The following is a 21,990-nucleotide window of genomic DNA, read 5'->3' on the forward strand; positions in this document are numbered from 1 at the left end:
ATTTTGGTATCATTTACTGGGAATGAAGAAGACCCAGGAGGTAAAGGTTTGGGGCAAAAGTTAACATGAAAAAGAAGAGCCCTGTTTTAGATACAATTTAAGTGTGAGCTACTGGTGAGACACCCCAATGGAGACAAATATTTATATTTCTTCTACTTCACCATGTACCAGGCCTTATTCTCACCCCTTTATGTATACCCTTTACATGTTATACTTACTTTAGAAAAACAACCCCATGACATGAGGACTACTTTTATCCCCACATAACAGATAGGAAAACAGAGGCGCAAGGAGCTGGCATAACCTGCCCAAGGTCACACGGCCAGTGAGCAGCAGAGCCTCCACGTTCTTAGCTGCTACACGCTACTGCTGCCTCTGAGATGCTGAACAGGCAGCTGAGATACGAGACGCAGCTCTTCTGGGCCCTGGTTTCCCTTTCTGTAGAGCAGACTTGTAAAACACTCCCTTCCACTTTCCACTTCTGACATCTGAGGAGCCTTTGCTTTAGATTAGCCCAGAAGTGCTGTGAGTCAGAGACCTCCCCTGACCCGTGTCCCGGACGGGTGGTGCCCTGCGTGACCCAGGCAAAGACAAAAACAGTCGGCAGACACCTAGCCGTTTCAGGCATTGCCTGTGACCACATCAGAGGCAGGCCGGGGGTTCCGCCCACCATTGCCCAATCCCTGGACCTCGCGGAGCTCAGCGCTCTGGCTCTGGAACCAGAGGCAGGAACGCTGGCCGCCTGCCAGCTGCTCTCAGGAGACAGATGTGCCCTTTCCCTCCAGCCAGCCGGCTCATTTGCAGAACTGAGGCAGGGAATGGCCTTAAAAGAGCCCACAGAGGCCACAGGGAAGGTCCTAGAAGGCTCACCTGGAATCGGGTACTGTCAGAATCAGCTGCCATCCCCCCACAGGAGAGATCGCCCCAGAGGAGAAAGCGCCTGCACCGGGGAAGCTGAAGGCTGAGCAACCTCGGCCAGATGCTGGGAGCAGGTCACAGAGGCCTAAAGGCACATTCTGTTTTCCAAACCCCAGTGTTCTGGGAAAAGTGCCTGATTCAGACAGCCCAGGGCGGGAGGGGCAGCAGGGAAGGCTAGGGGTGGACGTTGGCAGCAGCCTTGGAACTGCCAAAGGAGGACTCTCGGGATGGCCCCAGCGAGGACAGAGGAGCAGCAAGGAGAGAGGGGGAGGGGCGCTCATGGCAGGAGAAGAAGACAGGACACAGTGACAGACCGACCTCAAGGAGTGGGAGGAGTGAAAGAGCAGGTGAGGCAGAGACGTGCTGAGCCGCCTCCCGGAGATGATGAGGGAGGGAGACCCAGGCCTTCAACAGGGCCAAAGGGAAGGGTCTTGTGGTCTAGGAGCCTACTGCTCTGCAGGTGCTGCACCCACAGGATCGCACTAAGAACCCAACAGTGTGTGGAGGTGAGTTAACCACAACAGTCATAGCAGCTCACCCTTAGTTTGTGCACTTACCATACACCAGACACACTTAACGTATTCAGTGTTCACAATGATCCCAATGGGGACTGATCGTCCCCATTTTACAGAAGAGAAAACTGAGGCTCAGAGAGGCCCACTGGAGGAGGAAGATAATGCGAAGCCACACATGCTCATGGAACACCTACTGTTCATCCTGTTGTAAGTTCCTCACCAAACCTTAGGAGGCCAGCAGAAACAGACAAGGAAACGGAGGCTCAGAGACAGAAAGTGACATGGCCCGGACCACAGAGCAAGTTATGGGTATTGCAGAAAGCAAGGCCTAGGGTTTGGACCTCAGCTCTAGCCTTTGTTGGACAGAGAAGTAAAGAAGCTTCCAGAAAGTCACTGTTTCCTCCCTAAGACAAAGGAATAGGAAAGAGAATTTGAAAACTGCTGCATTGGTCAACTGAGACCATCCTCTACCTGCCAAGCAAGAAAACTGGAAGGCAAGAATCTCTCTGTCCACTAGTCCACCCACCCACCTATCCACCTCCTAACTTTCCCTCTCTCAGAAACATCCGTCCACCCAACCATCTGGTCATCAATTATGCCACCTTCCAGACCAGAGTCCAACCACCCCAGCAACTATCAACCAACCACCTACCCACCCAACAACACACCCACCCAATTAGCCATCTCCCCACTAATCTCCAAACTCCACCGCCCACCCACCTTCCCAATTATATAACCCTCAACCATCCACCCATCTACCCGATCTCTGGACAAACCACACATTAAGCCCTAACGCACCATTCATCCAAACACACCTCTGCCGGTCTCCACATCCGTTCCTCCAGCTGCCCGAACATCCAGTTTCCTGGCCTACCTGTGCAGCCCCGCCCCCAGCCTCACCTGGATTTCCGCTTGCAGTAGACCAGGAGGTTGTCGAAGAGGAAGAAGGCCCTCTCCTGGATGTTGCCTGCGGAGATTTTTAACAACGTCCCTTGCAGGAGGAGCTGGGTGCAGATGTCGGTGAGGTTGGAGCCCTGGAGGAGTGATGAGGGTGCGGTGAATGAGCTGACCTGGAGGGCACCCGGGAACAGCCCCTTCCTTCCCCAGAGACAGAACCTTCCACCGCCTCCCTCCACACCCCAAAAACTCCAAATGCACCTCTACAGGCAAATCTGTCAGCAGAAAGAAAGTCAATACAACTTGATCAATGGCTTCTATCTGCTGAGCGTGCCAGAACAAGCCTAGGGAGAGCGTATCGATATGACCATATGTCCCTTTTACAGGAGAGGGACTTGGGGCCCAGCGCACACAGCCGACAGCAGGTCCTCCTTGGCATCTGGTTGTGTTTTGGTTCCAGTTTTTTTTTTGAGTTTTTTTTTCCACCCACCCCTCCCCCCTTATTTATTTATGTCTTGACTTGTTACTGTATCTCCCCTACAAGAACGCCACTTCCATAAGGACAGCAATTTATCAAACATATGCCCTGTGTATTCCAAGAACCTACAAAATTCTCTGGCAAATACAGTAGGTGCTCAGCAAATGCAACATGTACACTGTCAGGGGCCGGATCCCGGGAGCGCTCCATCTAGCTAAGGATTTATGCATCGACGAGGACAGCTCCCAGACTCCACCCAGTCCTTGATGCTGAGTGCCGGGGGTGACTGAGACGCTAAGTGTGCATGAAGTTCACCGAACTTCAGTGGGGTTCAGGGTGGCATGCTCAGGAAAGGCATCGGGGAGGAGCCAGCCTGGCCTTGGAAGACAGAGAAGATAAACAGGTTGGGGGTGGGGACGGGGACGGCACGGCTAGGAGGGGTCCTCAGAGCTGGGGACCACATGGGTCTGTCCAGGGCTGCGAGGACCCAGGTAAGGACAGCAAGATCCCAAAGTCCAAAGAGAGAGGAAGCGGGCAAGAGACCTTGGCGGGCACAGAATGCCAACTGAGGCAGCCCCTCCACCGTCCCCCAATCCATGCCCTCTTCTGTCATTTTGGGGGGTTTTCACCACAGACTATACTCCCCTAGCCCCTCGCACCAAGCGCAGCCCCAGTGCCACTGCACTTCCTTGAAAGAAAACTGCCTCCCTCTGCCTCCTTTTTCCTCTTTCCACAGGCTGGAAGGCAGCGGTAGGGGTGGTGGACACGCCGCAGCAGACAGTGGAGCCAGGAGTTGGGAGGAACCGGGGTCCCGCCGGGCAGAGCCACCACACCCCACCTGAGTGAGCATCCACCCCTGAACTGCTAATGGGAAGTGCGTGTCATGCCCTCCTCAGCCGCGGACTCCACCCAACACGGTGAGGGGAGGACAGCGGGCTGCCTCCGACATTCAGGACGAGGAACATTATGCCCAAGCAGGGTTCTAAGGGACATTCACGGGTCAGACCTGCAGATTTCACTGAAGACGGAAACAAAGGGAAGTGATGTTGTCCCCACCTGGAAATGAACTTGGGGAGGATCAGGGGAGAATTACTCAGAATCTCCTTCCCCAAACACTCAACACCCAGAACCCACGAGGAGTCCTACCCCGTGAGGCTTGCTGACTCGGTTACTTCTGAGATGCAGTCTGGGGAACTAGGGAATCGCTCTCTGCCAACTGCCTGCCGCGGTCGCTCGCTGCTGTCAGGGCTGGTTTGCTCCATGCCGTGGTCTAGCTGGACCGACAAACCCATTCACTCAAAAGGGCCAGAACCTCCTTGGGGCCCACTCTGGCTTCCTTATGTTCAAGAGCTGTGCAGCCCCGACAGGAACTTGCACCCACTGGCATCGCAGCCACTGGCCTGGCTGGGGGCCCACATGGGCACGGATGCTTGTGTGCTGCAGGCAGATCTCCGGTGCCTACAGCACAGACTTGTGGCTGCCATGATGAGGAGCCCCCTTGGACCTTGAAAACAGAGCAAAGGTGACTGCCCGGGTGGGGGGCTCCACCAACAGCCCACGGCCAGCTCAGCCAGGCACCAGTTCAGCAGCTCCTCAGCCCATGTGCCTCCCCCTCCCCCAGCCCCGCGGGAACACCCACCCACCAGCCCTCCCAGGCTCCGAAGGAAGATTTTAGCTGCTAGAGTAAGAATCTGGTACCTGGCCCAGCTGCAGAGCCCAGGGGTCACACAGCCCTAGACCTGAACCCTGCCCCCAAGGCTGTCTCGGGGGACCTGAGAGAGGAAGGGCACTCAGCCCGGAAGCTGCCTCTCCATCCTTGGCCAAGAACCACCCAGCAAACTGCACCTGAAATGCCAAGCACACCACAGGGGTGCCCCCTCCACCCCAGCCCTGTTGAGAAGCCCTGCAGGACTCTCAGTCGCCCTGAAATCCTTGGGCCCAGGGCCAGGGTGTTGCTAGGAATCAGACACACAGGGAAGAGGCTGTACACCAAGGTGTCCCCAGGCAGGGCTGGGGACCTCCTTCCAGATATACAAACTCAACCAAACTGAAGCAGTAACATTTAGAGATGACAAAAGCTTGTACATTAAAAGCTAATCCACACATAGGGCTTACCCTATCCCAGGTACCATTATACAAACTCAGCTAATCCTTACAATAAGTCTCATTTTACAGAGCAGGAAACTGAGGCACGGAGTGGTGCGGTGACTTGTTCAAGGTCACACCGGTAGTAATGGAGCGAGCTGGGATTCAAATCCAGACAAGCTGCCCACACTCCCCTCTGCCTCAGGCTGCCCCTTCAAAGGTAACCTGAAGATTTTCTATGCAATCATTAGTCTAGAGCAGGGGTGGCCAAGGCGGAGAGACCATATCCCACAGGGAGCCCACGGCATCCCAGGGAGGGTGGAAAGAAAATATGACAACTTGTATCTAGAGTCTTTTTTTTTTTTAACTGATTTTATGTTTCCTCCCTCCTGTTTCCTTCTCGGCCCTCGTGGGCGAGTTGGCAGATGATCGGCTCTTAAACCAGGGCTTGCAGGGCCAGGAGGCGGCGAGCTCCCTGCGTCTGTTATTAAGAACATGCTTTTCCTTTTTATTACCGTGAGCCCCACAGGAAAGCCCATGGGGCTCGCATCTGGAGCATCGCTCCGCAGGAGGCTCGGCCCACACGGGGTGCAAGCGCCAGTCGCAGCTGCAGGCTGCTTTTCCGTCTGAATAAAGTGAGAGCAAGATCCACTCTGCTGCCACCGCTACTCCTGACGCTGCTGAGCGTTTGCTCGGCGCCAGGCACTGCTCTCAGCGTTCTGCGGGCATCGACTCCCCGGTCCCCAAGTGACCCACAATGGGGGCACTGCCAACACCCAGACTTTCCAGATGGGGAAACTGAGGCAAAGGATCTCTCCACACACACAGAGGGGCTGGCTCCTTCGCTTACTTCCAAGGCACCGGGCCATACTGTCATTTCCTTGTGCTCAGTAAAATGGACTTAAGGATTAACTTATCTGGTTTTAACTAAACCAGTCTCATGACAAAAAAAGGCGTGAGTGGCTTACAAAGGGCCAGGAACACACACACACACACACACACACACACACACACACACACACACACGGGAGATTAAAGTAATGAATGACGCACGCCCAGGCAAACAGCAAGAAAGTGGCCAAGAGAGAAGACCCCCACCCTGAGAACAAGCCCCTTGCCGGCCATACTCCAAAAAGAGATGACAACCTCTTAATCAGATCAGCAAGAGGCCATGTGAAAAAGATTACACGTTATCAAGAGTATCTGAAATGAGGATCTGCAACCACTGTCATTCACTGTGAACTAGCCCCTAAGTCATGCTGTCCCCAGACGTTGTAACTATTGATGGCGTTAAGCCATTGCGCAAGCAGCTTTACTATTAAACATTATTTTTTCTAGCAAGAACGTATTATTTTCACAATTCACCTTAAGGATCAAACTGTATTTAAAAACCTTTCTACTTCATGGAAAATCATTCCATGTTTTCCAAAGGACATTCAAACACTTTATCCTTAAAATAAGACCAGGAGATAATTTCAGAGATATTATTACTACAGTTAAATAGAAGGAAATGAGGTCCGCAGAACAAGACAAACTTACCCACAGCAGGGCAGTCTGCAGGTGATAGGGCTGGGCCTCAAAACCAAGTCCCTGTGCCTCAACTTCCCCATCTGTAAAATGGGGATAACAAAAGCACCTCCCTGATAGTGTTGGAAGCATACAACAGATAATAACTGCCAGTAATTCTTATTCCAGGTCACTTTATTTCCTATTGCACCCAGAAATGGTGATTAAAATAAGGGCCACTGATTTCTCAAATTGCAGATTTCAGGGTCAGAAAGAGTTCTAAAGACCCTTAGTTCCTATTTCCCTAGGCCCTTACCATAAGAAAGCATCTGGAAATCACTTCTGCTCTGGCTGCCAAAGAGCTTGCTCAACATCCTCTCCACGAGGGCCCATGTAAGAAATTTCTTTTCCAACTGAGTGCCAGGAAACCCTCTGTCTCCCAGAAGAACTGCTTCACTGCTTCCTTTTTTGACACTGAGTGTGAGGTAACTTATGTGTGCTGTTCTTTTCACATTGGCTGCCAGGAAGCTCAAAGCCCAAACAGACAGATGTTTAAATGAGTCAATTCTATTTGCTTGTGAGGTTGAAAGTGGCCATGTGACCTACTTCATTCTGATCAATGAAATGAAACAGAAGCCTCCCTGGGGCTTCTGGAAAAGGTTTTCCTCCACTGGGGAGGAGGAAAACCTGCCCTGGCCGTGCCCTGGTCTCTGGTTTTAAACACACAATGCCAGGAGTTGCTGCCTTCATGGAAGCATGAGGGAAAGAAGAGAATCAAAAGAGACCAAATCAGAGCTTTGGCATCATGAGGCTGAGAGGAGAGTCCTTGGAGGACGCACCCCAACTGACAGGGATCAGGCAACTTTCAGTTGCAGGAAACAGAAACCAATCTATTCATTTTAAGCAGAAAGGAATGAGGGGCTCACTCAACCACTAAAGGGGCTAGAGGAGCCAGGACTCCGGGCCTTTCAGAAACTCAACAACTCTGCAGAACTGGCCCAGCAGGGGAGCTGCTGCCCCCACCTTAGGTGGGGAAAGGACAATCAGAACACACCGGCCCAAGCTCACACTCCAGGAAAACGCTGCCTAGGCAGCATCTAGGCTTTTGGTACTTGTCATCTCAACTGTCAGCTGCAAAGCCATCCCATGCCTGCCAGATACACACCGCCACCAATAAAAAAATGGATGCCCTATGCCCTGCACCTCAACACCCAGGAAGCTGGCACCTGAGCCCTCTACTGATGTTACCAGAAAAGCCCAAACACAACCATGGCCGTGCTTCATTGCAAAAACAGCAGGAGGGTGGCCTGCGTCCCACTCTCACCTTCCAAATCCCCAGCAGCTGGATCTGATCTTGGCCAAACCCCAAATCACATCCCAAAGCCAAGCAACAAGGGAGTGTGGGACATGCAGCTCTTCGTTCCAGCCTCAGCCGCACAGGAAGGCCCCTAGGAAGGAGGGAGGGGGCGTGGCAAGTGGATCAGCCACTCCACAATACCCACCCCTTCCCTGGACACAAGCCCCTCACCCCTCCGCAGCCAAACCCTCCACCTCACAGCCAGACAGCGTCACAGAGGAAAGAACCAGAAATCCTACACAGTGCAAGTGTCTGCAAAGGCCAGAAAATCCGAAAGGCCCATGGCAGATGACACGCATAATCCTGCCTACGAGTCTTTCATCTTTGGTCTTAATCTCCCATTCCAGCTGTATTTACTCAGATATTAATTTCTTTATTTACTCATATTTTCCCATTTCCTTCTGCAGATTTGTAAGAAACTTCTAATAATCTAAGGAAGGTGTAGGGGTTTAAACAAATAAATTACATGCAATCCAAAGATCTCAAGAAGCCCATCTCCTAATAATCATGATAGTAATATTGATAAATCTACCATTTATTGAGTACCTACTACATGCCAGATATAGATGGGGATACTGACATTCAGAGAAGTTCAGACATTTGCCTAAAGTCACCCAGCAAAGGAGTGTCAAAGCCAGAATTCTGTCCTGGAGTGGGCACTTAAATGCCACCCTTGACCTTGGTGCCGACAGCTCAGAGGACCATACACGTCAGGCAGGTACAGCAACGCATGGAAGAGAATGAGTGGGAAGTTAATGGGGAAGGATGGGTCTGAGGAGAACTAGAGGCCCCAGTGGCTGTGGACAGGGGACATAGGTGCCCAGTATTACCAATGTTCCAGGAGAAACTTGAAATCTGGTTTTTATGTGGATTTAATTGAAAAATAATTGAGTGATTTTTTACAAACACTGTGTAGGCCAAACAAAATACACTGCAGACCGAACCTGGTGCCCAGGCTGCCGTCTGTGCCTGCAGCTGTGACCCCCGGCCCTCCTGCCCTGCACGCACCTCCCAGCCTTCAATGTGGGCCTGCAGCTGCTCCAGGGCTTCCAGCTTCTCCATCTGCCTCTTGGTCTCGTTGATGTTGGAGCAAACGGTCTTCATGGCCTGCAGGGCGCTCTGGACTGCATGGTGGTCCGGGTGTTTGCCGGGGGTCCTCTTGGCCAGCTCCTGGGGTAGAGGTGGGAGCAGGGATGAGAGACATCAATCCAGAGGGGACCCAGCCCGGAGCAGAGTCCCGGCTCTGCCACCTACAAGCTGTGTAACCCAGGGCTGGGGACCATCACTCATTCATTCACTCTGCAAGCGTCACCGGAGCACCTCCCCCTAGGCAGGCAGTGCTCCAGGGTCTGGGGATAAATTTGTCAACAAAACAGGCAAAAGTGGCAAAACCTGGTGGACATTTCATTCTAGTAAAGGAAACAGGCCAAAATAAGGAAAAATCAAGTGTGTAATACAATGTCAAGCAGCGCTAAATGCTATGAAGACAAATCAAAAGAGGGGACAGGGAAGTGTTGTTTCAACTAGGGAGGTCAGGGGAGGCCTCTCTGAGGAGGTGACATTTGAGCAGAGACCCTGGATGGAGCAAGAGAGGGAGCCCTGAGGGAAGAGCATACCAGGCAGAGGGAACAGCAAGTGCAAAGGGTCTGCGGTAGGAGCACAGACGGTGTGCAACCAGGAGCAGCAGGGAGGCAGTGTGCCTGCAGTGGCGTCCACGACAGAGATCGGTGGGTCACAGAGGTGGCCACAGACCCTGTTCCTCCGCAGCCCATTTTCTTGTCTGTAAAATGAGTGTTAAAAGTACCTCACCCTCCCAGGGACGTGGGACAAGGGTGTGCAAAGTGGCCAGTCAGCTCCTAATCCACAAACTCCCTGCCCCCCTCAGACACCCCTCACCTCAGGCACATGCTGGGACACTCCAGTGGCCAGGCCAGTCTTAATCAGAAGACTTAACCGCGTACTGAGTGTGAAGAGAGAGGGACTGAGGAGGAAGGGATCCGCAGGGACTCAAGACACCAGGGAAGGTTTTCAGGCTGAATCACTCCAACTGCCAGCCCCTCACCCGGGACCGTGTGACAGAGACAAGTTTCTTTAATCATCTGCTCCAGAGGGTGCCTAATGGTTCCAGGACCTGCCCACAGCCCCATCTCTCTGATCCCATGAAAATCACAGATAATGTCCCTGCAGACACGATGCTTTCATGGGGTGGTGACACGCACTGGCTCTGCCCTGCTAACTGGGTGGCCCTGGGCCAGTCACCCTTCAGCCCTGAGCCTCAGCTTCATCATCTGTAAATTATGTATCTGATGAGGGACTCGTACCTAGAATATATAAAGAACTCTTAAAACTTAACACGATGAATAATCCAGTTAAAAATAGGCATAGGATTTGAGCAGGCATTTCTCCAAAGAAGATACACAAATGGCCAATAAGCAGATGAAAAGATGATAAACATCATTTGGGGAAATGCAAAACAAAACCATAATGAGATACCACTTTACATTTACTAAAATAGCTGTAATCAAAAAGATGAACCATAACAAGTTGGTGAGGATGTGGAGGAACTAGAACCCTCATATATTGCTGGCAGGAATATAAAATGGTGCAGCAGTTAGGAAAATAGTTTGGCCAAGTGCCTTGTGACACTCTGATCCAGCCACACCTGAAGCCATCTATCCATATATTTTTTAGTTATGTGAGCCTATATATTTTTTTACATATATATGTTGCTTAAGCCTACCTGAGCTAGTTTTTCTTTTCTTTTCTTTTCTTTTTTTTTTTTTGAGACAGAGTCTCACTCTGTTACCCACACTAGAGTGCTGTGGCGTCAGCCTAGCTCACAGCAACCTCAAACTCCTGGGTTCCAGTGATCCTTCTGCCTCAGCCTCCTGAGTAGCTGGAACTACAGGCATGTGCCACCATGCCCAGCTAATTTTTTTTCTATATATTTTTAGTTGTCTGGCTAATTTCTTTCTATTTTTAGTAGAGACGGGGTCTCGCTCTTGCTCAGGCTGGTCTCAAACTCCTGACCTCGAGCAATCTTCCCGCCTCAGCCTCCCAGAGTGCTTGAATTATAGGCATGAGCCACCGTGCCCAGCCAACCGGAACACAATGAGCTAGTTTTTCCATGTCTTATATTTGAGAGTTTTTACTGCTTCACAATCTTAGATAGAGTTCAAGGATGTGGAATCCCGAAGGTGTCCCAGTCCAGCTCAGACAAGCACAAAATATGGGTATCTTCAAAGCTAATGGGAGTTTGAGCTGCACAAAGGTCTAACATGCAGAAGGAGGGAGGTGAGGAGGCTCCTGCTCAATTTGGAACTAATCAGACCATCTTAATAAGTATAACAGAGTCAGGTCCAAAGGAGACAAACCATGGTGTTGAAAACCCTGGAATCACAACCAAAGAAGAACAGCTACATGAACTTACAGGGCCTGGCCAAAGGAGAGTATTTTTGGAAGGAACCCAAGAGCTGCTTGCTAAACATCTTGGGAGGATTACATGACTAAGAAGCCCACTGGATCCGTAATGCCACACAGAGTCCAATGGGACCAATGCAGGTGACAGCTATCCGATTGAGTTAATCCATCCTTACACCAACTGGAGCTCTCTGACAAGAGAGGGGGATGACTTATAAGGCAGTGAGTTCCCCATCACTAGAGGTATCAATAATCAATCCAGGCCCACTTATGCCTTATTCTAGCTCAAATAGCACATGGGATCATGAAATTGGACAGCCTTGTGGTCAAGACAATGGGTTCAGGGCAAAGGGGGGTGTGGTGTGAGCCACGCTCCATCACTTCTCAGCGCTGTGACCCTGCACAGATGACCTCACCTCTCTAAAGCCGAGTTTGCACATCTGTGAAATGGGGTAACAGTCGCCTCCTAAGGGTGTTGCAAGGATCAAATGGAACGATGAAGGCAAAAGTCTTGGTACCCAGTAAGGACACAGTATTTATCATCATCATCATTTCTGCAGTATTAATGGCTCATATTTATTACTATTTGTGTATAGTAAGAATACTGAAAGTAGTCATGGTAGTGGTGATAGCGAGCATCTACTGAGTACTTCCTGTGTGCCAAGCACTGTTCTAAACTTGAATTTATTAAGCTATTTCATCCTCGAATCACCCCAAGGAGGTAGGTACCATTATTATACTCACTCTGTGTTTGAGGAAACTGAGGCACAGAGAGGTAAAGCCTCTTGCCCAAGGCCACAGAGCCAGAAAAGTAGGATCCAGGGGACACTAACCTCATCTACTCCAGAAATAGCAAAGCTCTAAATGAATACCCCAAAATTAGAGTCTTAGAACACGACACATCTGAGCAGGGCAGAGCCCGGCGATCCTTCAGAGAAACTGAGAGCAGGGAAGGGAGCGGCGTGCCCAGGGCCGCCCTGCGGGTCAACAGCAGAAGCCCCTGCGAGAGCCAGGCCAGGGGACCTTCCGCGGCCTCCGCCCCTCAAGCGCCGTGCGGTTTCCCCCGAGGTGAGGCTTCCTAGAAGACAGGATGTCAGAGGAGAGGAGCCCGCTGCTTCCGCGAGATGCCACATCTCCCTTGGGCCCCTCCAGTCACCTTTACCAAAAAGATGCCCACAGGTGCCAGCTCTGAGCAGCCCACTCATGTCCCCCCAGTGTCGTCCCTGCCCACAGCAAGGCCACAAGAGACAGCCTGGGGCAAAAGGCCTCACACTCCAGGCCACCCGGGCAGCAAACCAATGTGGCTGGTGCAAGCTCTACTTGCTCGCTCAGCCTTGCTCGGGGCGCAGGAAAGGACGGGAGGAATAAAGGGCCCAGAGGAGGGGACGCAGAAGGGGAGACAGGGAGGGCATGCTGCGCAGGCCTGCGGCTTCCACCTGTCCCCTCGCAGGCCATCGAGGCCCACAGAGGCCACTCCAGCTGCTCCCAGGTAGATTTGTGACTGCAGCCGGAGCCTCCCGTCCTCCCAGCCAGGGCAGGAGAGCGCGGGACCCACGCGGAGCTGGTGGGCTCAGGCTGGGGCTTCGCTGAGCATGTCGGGCAAGGCACATTCTCCTTTCCCGGGGTGGCTGCGCTGCTCAGACACAGGCCTTGGGACCAACGTCACCACGGTGAGCAACCCGCCTCCTGGGCACAGAGCTGGCGCAGAAGGAAACAGAGCCAGGGCGTGGAGAGACCGGGCCTGGATGGCACCACCTGAGCCTGGAGGCAGCCGGGCATGAAGTCACACCTACCCTGGGTCTTGTCTGTTTTCTGTTCTTTTTTTAATAAACAAGTCTAAATTAGGCTTTTAAAGCTAAAAAATAAAGTTACAAAGTCACTGGCAAGCAGAAGCGTAAGAAGACGGATCCAGAAAACCACAGTGTGAAAACAAAGCTGGATTTGTCACTGGAAGACATGACAATACCCATCACGCCCTGTGACCCAGGGGTGGGGGAGGCCCGGAAGGAGACATGGAGGTTGGAAAGCCACGCTGTCCCCTCCACAGGGAGAAGAGGGCAGCCCGTGGGTGGGGAGTGGGGGAACAGTGTCACCAGTGGAGTCTGGACCCAACAGAACAACGCCCACTTTCTACTTTCTGGGGACACCTCGGCCAGCTCCAGGAAGAAGCTGATCCTGCCTTCGGTCTCCTGTCCCTACTCACACAGGCCTGTCCGAGGCTCTGCCACCTAAGCTTAGGAAGCCCGGCACTCTCCCGCATTCACAGTCCTGGGGTCCCCTCCTGCCACTTCTAGGGTGACAGCAGGATGCAAATGAAGAGGTGCTGTGGAGACCCACAAACACTTAAAAAAAAATAAAAAAAGAAAGAAAAGGGAAAAGAAAACAAGAAGCGAAAAACATCTGAAGTCCAAGAAAACCCAGAACTGAAATGCTGCCCAGCATAGCAAAGAAAACCTCCATGTAAATCTTCACAGATTTCATGCAAATATATGTCCGATTTTAACAATTTCAGCCCCTGGTATGTGTCTAGGGAAATTGTAGACCCACCTACTAGAAAATAATGGGGGGAAAGAAATAATACTCATGGGTCTCCAAAGCCGAGTTTGCACATCTGTGAAATGGGGTAACAGAATGGTGAAGGCAAAAGTCTTGGCACACAGTAAGACTTCCTTCTGCTTGGAGAGGTAAGGGGGAGACGGCGGGAAGAGGGCTCAGGGCAGGGAGTTCGTGTTCTGGCTTTGATGAGGCTGTGCTATGTGACCTTGGACGAGTTGCCTGGGCCTCCCGGCTATGCCAGGCAGTGAGTGGACCAGGCTAAGTGCTACTGCCAGCTCTCTCAGCAAAGTGGAAGCTCTGGCCACCTGGGCTTGCATTTCCACCTGCCAATGACAATTTGCTGGGCTGAGTGGTGGCTGCCCCCTCACAAGGGACATGTGCTCTCTAGTCTGCTGTAGTCCGCACCCACCTCGCTAAGTTGCAACCAATCTACTTGCTCTTTTCCCCCCACCTGCCCTGTGTTTGCGACCCTGGGCAGGCAGGTCTCTGCTGACCCTTCCAGCCCCAACATTCACGGGCTCTCTACCCACCCTTCCAAAGGAACCTCCAGCACAGCCCACAGCAAGTTCTACGCCCCTACTCCCAAGTCCAGGCTCTACAGAGACATTTCTCTAGAGAAGAGGGTAAAATTGTGACAGATGATGGTGGTGTGGTGGTGGTGATAGCTACAAATTCCAATTTTGTAGCAACCACAGCAAAAAAGCAATAAAGGAAAAAAGAGCAACAAAACCAAAAAGACTAAACTATCCAAAATAAAGCACAATAGCAAAAAAAGAACATCAAAAAAAGAGGATAAATAAAAATCAAAAAGAAAGATGGTATAACCAAGTTCAAATGTATCGATAAGCACGATAAATGTAAGTGAACTAAACTCTCCTGTTAGAAGATATTGTCAGATTAGATTTAAAATTAAACTTTATGGGGTCTACAAAAGATGTACCTAAAGTCTAAGGATACAGAAAGTCAACAGTAAAAGGATGAAACAAGATATTTCGGGAAAATACTAGTCAAAAGAAACCTGATGTAGTTATATTAACATTGGACAAAATTGACATTGAGACAATAGAAATAGCTAACACTAAATACTTCTAAGCATTTTACAGGTATTTTTTGTTTAATCTGCATAACCAATAACTAAGGCATCACTTAATAGAGAAGGAAACTGAGGCACATCTCAAAGAGACAATGCCAATAAGTGCAGTAGCTGGAATTAAAAAAAATAAAAATCATAATATTAGAGTCACTAATATTTGTCAAGTATGACCACCTATCCAGTAATATGCAAAGTGTCTTCATGAATTTTCTCATGCACTGTCTCATCTAATCTTCACAGCAAGCCTGGGCAACAACTGCCATGCCCATTTTACAGATGGAGAAATGGAGGCACAGAGAGGTTCAGCAACTTGCTCTTGGTCACACAGCTAAGAAGAGGTGGAGTTGGATTTCTGAATTCAGACTCTTAACCACACACAGCATAGCAGAAAACAGAATGCTGGCAGGACCCCCAGGAAGGGTGACCTGCGAAGGCTCCTTAGAAGATGGGGGGCATCTGAGTGTAGCTGTTAAAGGAAGAGGTGAGAGTGGGGCCCCCACCCCGGTGTGTCCCGAGGCTGGTGCCGTCAGCACACAGGAAAGAGCCTGAACTGAGGCTGGTGCAGGTTGGGGTTCCGGGACAGCTGCGGCCGAGGTGTCGGTGCTCAGCCCGAGAGACAGGATGCAGGGTGGGCACTGTGGTCAGGGTAGGACAGGAGCCAGGGCAGAGGAGGCCACGGTGAAGAGACTTGACTTCCTGTGCCTTCTCAGCAAGTGACAGGGCCAGATCCCCAGCAGATGGGAAGCTCATTTCATAACATCAGAGTCAGACAAAACTCCAAAGAGATGACCCAAAGTACCCAGAGTTACAGCAACAACTCTAGCAAATCAAAACAAAAGACCGTCCATTAGAAAATGGGCAAAAGATGTGAAGAGGCGGCTCTCATAAAATGCACCCACCTCTACCACACCCACCCGGTCCAGACATCTCCTCTCGGGACCACTGGGGTCAACCCCTCCCTCGTCTGCCTGCCTCCACCCTCACCACCCGCAGTCCACTCTACACACGCAGCCAGAGGGATCCTCTTAGGACTAAGGCAGATCCTGCTCCTCCTCTGCTGGGAACCTTCCCATGGCTCCCACCTCACTCACAGGGAAGATGAAGACCCCACAATGGCTCACAAGGTCTTGCATGATACGGCCCCATTACCTCTCCTCTCCAGCCACACTGGCCTCCTCGCTGTCCTGCAGACATACCAGGCACATTCCTGCCCCGGGACCTTTGCACTGGCTGCTCCCCCTGTTTGGAAGACTCTTCTCCCAGGTGCCCACTTGGCCCCCTCCGTCACCTCCTTCATGTCTCCGTTCAAATGTCGCCTTCTCGGTCCAGCCTTCCCCGACTGCAAACCCCTGAGTCACTCCTAGCCCTTACTGACCTTTTTAGCCTGATATATTTTTTCCATAGCACCCGAATAGTCCATCTGAACAAGCATATACATTTCCTATTCATTCATTTGTTGTCCATCTCCCCCCAGTAGAATGTCAGCCCCATGGGGGCAGGGCTTCAGGCTGTTTTTGTTCACCTTGCGCCTCCAGCACCTAGAATAGTGCCTGACACATAATAGTTGCTCAACAAATAATTGGTGAATACATGCATGGCATTCTTACCATGTAAGTCACTGTTTTTCACACTGTCCTACCCCCTGCCCCCTCCACCCATCCCACAAAAAGTTCTCCCATGTGCCACCCAACACCCTCGGGAGAGTTGTGAGTAGTGTACATCCACACTCCGGCAAACACGTCACCCCACCTGTCCCCTCCACCAAGCACTGAGGCCAACACCTCCCCAGCAAGGGACTTCACTCAGTCCATCCCAGGGACACGGACCCCAGTTCCTGCTAGCGGAGCAGACTGAGATAACAGCCAAATGGCAAGGTCCTCACACTGAGCTTGGGTGACACCCGCATCACCCACAGTCAGACGTGAAAGGTGCAGGGGACACCAGAAACTGTGCACAGACCCCAGGTTCCACCCTGAGCAGCCATTCAGCCAAAATCATCCCTGACACAAGCCCACAGGAGCAGCTGGGACAAACAGACAGCTCCCAGGACGTGCCCTATTGGGCCCCACAATGTCTGACGAGTTTTGAATCAAACCTAACTTGGACATTAGGAACTAGGAACTGGAGTGGCATTTCCACGTGCTTTCAGTGAGAAACTAGGGGCATCTGCCACATGCCAGGCACCATTCTGGGTACTGGGGAGGGGAAACAGGCCTAGATCCCTGCCCTTGGTGAGCTAAGACATCCTAACAGGGGAGATGGAAGATCAGTCAGTGCACCAAGATTACAGGACAGAACATGAGCTAGTGAGGGGTGGTGAGGGGGACACAGAACGGCAGAGGCAGCTCTTCTATAGCAAAGGTGGTCAGAGGAGGCTTCCCAGAGCAGGTGACATCCGAGCAGCAGGAGCCTGACAAAGATGAGGGGTGAGCCTCAGGATATCTGGGGTAGTAACATCCCAGGCAGAGGAAATAGCAAGTGCAAAGGCCCTGAGGCAGGAACCTGCTTGTTATGCTCAAAGAACTTCAAGGCGGCAGGCCTGGCTGAGCAGGGGTGTCCAGTGGAGGAGTGACATGAACTGACCGGTTAGGCTGCGGAGGTGAGAACCAGCTGCAGAGGACAAAGGCAGAGGCAGGAGACCCTCGGGGGGCTGTGGCAGTGGCCCAGGAGAGAGGAGGAGTGGAGGTGTCACAGAGCTGGTCTCTGGACAGACCCTGAAGGCAGAGCCCACAGGACTTCTTCGCAGATGGGACGTGCGGGAGAGAGAAAGAGGGGCACCAAGGGGAAGCCCAGGGTTTGGCCTAAGCAACCAAGAGGAAGGAGGGCTATTTACTGAGATGGGGACAAAGGGTGGGTGGGGAAGGGACATGGTCTGGGGTGAGCTGGGCATTTGGTTTTGGACATGCTAAGTAGGAGAGGCCGCTCGGACATTCAAATGCAGAAACTGAACGGGTTCGGGGGTGAGGCGCAGGCCGAAGTCATCCACACGGAGACGGAGGTCAAAGCCGTGGGACTGTCCACACAAAGCCCTGTGCGTGGACATCACGGCAGCGTTACTCACAGTGGCCAGAAAGTAGACAAAACCCAAATGTTCATCAGCGAGTGAATGGATAACAAAACCCGGCCCAGCCACACGACGGAATGTGACTCAGCCACAGAGAGGAACGAGGTACTGACACACGCTCTGGCACCATGAGCCTTGGGGACATTACCCTAAATGAAATAAGCCAGTCACAAAAGGACAAATACTGTGTGATTCCACTCGTACAACTACCCGGAACGGGCAAGTTCACGGAGACAGAAAGCAGCGGTGGTCGTCAGGGGCTGGAGGACGGGGTGGGAGGCGGCTGCTAATGGGTCTGGGCTTTCTTTTGCGAGCGATGAAAACGTCCTAAACTTATTGTGGGGATGGTTGTGCAGCCCTTGAATATATTAATACTTAAAAAAAAAAGGCCACAGAGTGGACGAGGCCACCAGGAAAGCAAGTCTAGACAGAGAAAAGGCCTCAGCACTGAGCCCAGGGCCACCTGTGCTCGGAGGTCTAGGAGACGAGGCAGCAGCAAGAGACTGAGAACAAGTGACTACAGAGGTGGGGGTGAAGGTGGCAGCCGCCCCCTTTGGACAGGACATGCACCCTGCAGTTGGCCCCAGCACCGCCCCTGCCCCAGCAGCCTCACCCACTCCCACCACTCACCGGGCCCTCGTGGAGGCCAGCCCAAGGCTGGAAGCTCTGAGGGGCAGGGGCAGGGCCTGCGTCTGTCTTGTTCATGGCTGTGAGATCCCAAGCGGCGCCAGCAACTGGCACACAGTAGGCGCCACAGCGAGATCTATGCACCCCCAGGAAACAGCTAAAAGGGCCAGTGGCGGTCAGGTCCCGGCCAGCTGTGCACCAGAGGCATCACCCCAAACCCGAATCATTTCTCTGGAAACGGCGATGGAAAACTCAACAAAGCCTGAAATGCCAACTGTCTATCCCGGGCCTGGGCCGAAGAGCTGAAATAGAATGTTCCGGCTATTCTTAGGCAATGTTCAAGTTCAGCTTTTGGGGGCTGTTCCCAAAAAGGCTTTCATTCTCGCCTCTTCCCTCTTCCTCCCCAGGCCCCTTGACCCTGTGCACCTACACAAGTCAGAGGTCAGCTCTAACAAGGGGACCCAGAGGGCTGCAGGGACACCTGCGCGGGCGTCAGCATCGGGAAGGGCCAAGGGGGCAGGTCGGGGTTTGAGCTCAGCTGCTCAAGCTCATGGGATCATCTTTGAAAATCCACTGGAAAATGTGACAGAAAGGAGGAACTGGGGGGGCGCGGATCATGATGAGTTGCCCTCAGTCCGGGCTGTTTGCTGATGTAAACGTTCCAGCTGTGGGTGCCAAAGGCCAGGACACTCCGAGCAGCTCTGCCGGGTGGAGAGCATGGCATGTCCCATCTAAGGCCCTGCTGGCTGGCCCCCGGCGAGCGCCCTCCCCCTCAATAAACACAGCTGGGGCCCGAGGCAACACAGCCTGCCTCCCTGCCTCCTCCCTGCCTCCAGAGTGCAAACGGGCAGTGTAAACAGCCAGCTGGGCAGAAGAGCAAACCCACAGCCACTCCATCGCACCATCGCCGTTTCCGGTGGGCCATTTCCTCCACCGGTCGCCGGGCAGTTCTGCCCTTGCTCTCTGTTCTCCTGGGAACCCAGAACCCAGGAATCCCAACTCTGGCCCCTGTGGAGATGTAAGCGGGCCTCGGAAATGCCTGGGCCTACCCTGGAGCTCAGAGTCCCCCCATACACGCAGGTCAGCCCCACTGGTTGTTAAAATTATTACGGAAGCTGCTGCTCCAGGAGCCCGCTGGGACTTTCCCAAGATCCAGAAACCAAACCTCAGCTCAGCTCTGGGGCTACAGCTGGTGGTTCTTCTCATGGGTCAGATGCTTAAGGTTTTGAAACCCAGGGAAGAAGGAGCAGCTGAGCCGCCAGGCCACAAAACACAGGACCACCCACCTTCTTAGACCCCATTTAAGGAACTAGGAAGGGCGACATCCCTGATACTCAGGCACTTTGGTAGTTTAACTCCCCAAAGTGCTTCTCGATGGGCAGTGTAGCCGTATGGTCAGGGCGGTACCTGGAATCAGACTGCCAGGTTCAAATCACAGTTCCTACTTCTTACCTGCTGTGTGGCCTTGCATGGGCCACTTCCTTTCTCTGGGCCTCAGTTGCCTCACCTCCAAAATGGGACTAATCATAGTGCCTACCTGAGTTACTGTTAGAATTAAGTACATGTTTATTCATCATAACAACTCCCTAAGTACTATTCACACAAACCCTGTATTACAAATGAGAAACTGAGGCACAGAGAAATGAAGTGACTTGCCGAAGGTCACACAGCTAGTGAATGGCAAAGCTAGGATTGAAACCCAGCTTGTGGCTGCAAAGCCTGGCTCTAATCCAGAGCTCAGCGTATCTTTTCTGTAAAGGGCCAGAGAGTAAATATTTTAAGTTTTGCTGGCCACATCCGGTCTCTGTTGCATACTCTTCTGTTTTTTGGGGTTTTTTTAAATAACTCTTTAAAAAATGGAAATACCATCCTTAGCTCATAGGTTGTACAAAAACAGGCCTTGGGTTAGATCTGGCCCACACGCCACAGTTTTGCCTACCCCATCTCCAAACCACTATAGTATTCTGCCTCCTAAATCTTACAACTAATCCAAGTTTGAAACACAACAAACAGATCAAATGAAGCCCATCTGCAGGCCCAGTCTGGTCCGCAGGCTACCAATTTACAAGTCCCACCTGGAGCTTCTTCCACACCAAGGTGAGAAGCTACAGCATTTCCAACACCCATCTGGGATCAAAGTCATGGCAAGAACAACTGCAGAAGTCCCCGTTAAGATCCCAGGGAGAGCTGGGCCCCTCCCCCGTGTCGGCACATGTTAAAGACCTGTGTTCATGGGCAGAGCTGATGGCCCCAGGGTCTGGTCCAGCTCAGGACTCGAATGTCACCCACCTTCTCCAACAGAAAGCCAAGTTCAAGAATCCCCCAGTGCCCTTCCCCTCCCCTTTCCCTTCCAGTTCATGGAGCAAGGACACATGTGGCCCCTGTGAGCAGGTGCATGAATGAGGTCCCACCAGCCCAATTAACTCACCAGCAGGGAACCCGGGAGACAGCTGTCAGATGTAAGGCCTCCAGGACAGAGCCAGGACAGGTTCCAGCCAACAGCCATTTTTTTCAGTTATTTTCAAAGGCTGAAAACCCTGGGCTGAGAGCAGCAGCAGGTGGCAGAGCCATCCGCCCCGCTCGGGATCTGCCCAACGGCCAGCCTGAAGCTGGAATCAAGACTTCTTGATCCCCACACAAGCAGCAAGTCTTCCCCTGCTCTGTCAACCGAGACTAAGCCAGGGGTGGCTGGGCAGGGAAGAACAGCAAGTGTGTGGATGGTTGTGGGCTGCCCACCCAACACCTGTCCCCATCCCCACCTTACACAAATAGCCTAGAATTTAGTGAGAGGGTCCACCTGTCCCTCATGGAGCTTGTAGCCTGTGGAACCCAGTGATTGGTTAACGTTGGAACACATGACCCAAGTCTGAGCCAAATAGGGCTCCCTTGCTAAGAGTGATTGGTTCAGGAGTGAAGCACCTGACCCAGATCTCAGCCAATCAGAACATAATACTGCCCTGCTCACTGTCATTGGATCACAGTAGAACATCGGACCATGTCTCAGCCAATCAGGGCACAGCACTACCCAGCTCATAGTGATGGGTTCAGAGTTAAAGCACAGGTCTAAGCATTTATGATAAAAGGTTCAAGCAAAGGCCTCAAATGATTGGTCCAGGTCAAATCACATGACTCAGGCCCGAACCATTTGGAATATGACCTTCCCCTGGGCACAGATGGCCAGAGCCTGAATGAATCTCAGGACTGCTCAGCTGTTAGAAGAGAGGTTCACTCTTTCCCACTGACTTTAAACTTAACCAGATGTGAGGCCAGAGTAACTACGGCCATCTGCTACCACGCTGAAAATAAACCCGAACAGTGGAAAGCAGGGTGAACAAGAGAGAAAGAGACAGGGTCCCGGTTTGGATCCAGCCAGCCCAACGTCAGCAAGATTTCTCAGCTACATGAACTAACAAATTTTATGTTTTGCTGAAGCCAATGGGTTTTCTGTCACTTCAAATACGGGAAGAGGATTCG

The 21,990-nt window shown here is 52.1% G+C and overlaps 1 protein-coding gene across 2 annotated transcripts in view; it reads right to left on the bottom strand.

Moving 5' to 3' along the window:
- Nucleotides 1–21,990, bottom strand: part of PREX1 (phosphatidylinositol-3,4,5-trisphosphate dependent Rac exchange factor 1) — a 161,133-nt gene that overhangs the window by 58,524 nt on the left and 80,619 nt on the right. For both annotated transcript variants that reach the window (XM_045529228.1, XM_045529229.1), the window contains exons 6-7: nucleotides 8,765–8,926; nucleotides 2,334–2,467 (exon numbers count right to left, since the gene is read on the bottom strand). In XM_045529228.1, the coding sequence (XP_045385184.1) occupies nucleotides 2,334–2,467; nucleotides 8,765–8,926 (296 nt within the window). The remainder of the gene's footprint in view (nucleotides 1–2,333; nucleotides 2,468–8,764; nucleotides 8,927–21,990) is intronic.

The sequence above is a fragment of the Lemur catta genome, chromosome 17 (assembly GCF_020740605.2).
Source record: "Lemur catta isolate mLemCat1 chromosome 17, mLemCat1.pri, whole genome shotgun sequence".
NCBI lineage: Eukaryota > Metazoa > Chordata > Mammalia > Primates > Lemuridae > Lemur > Lemur catta.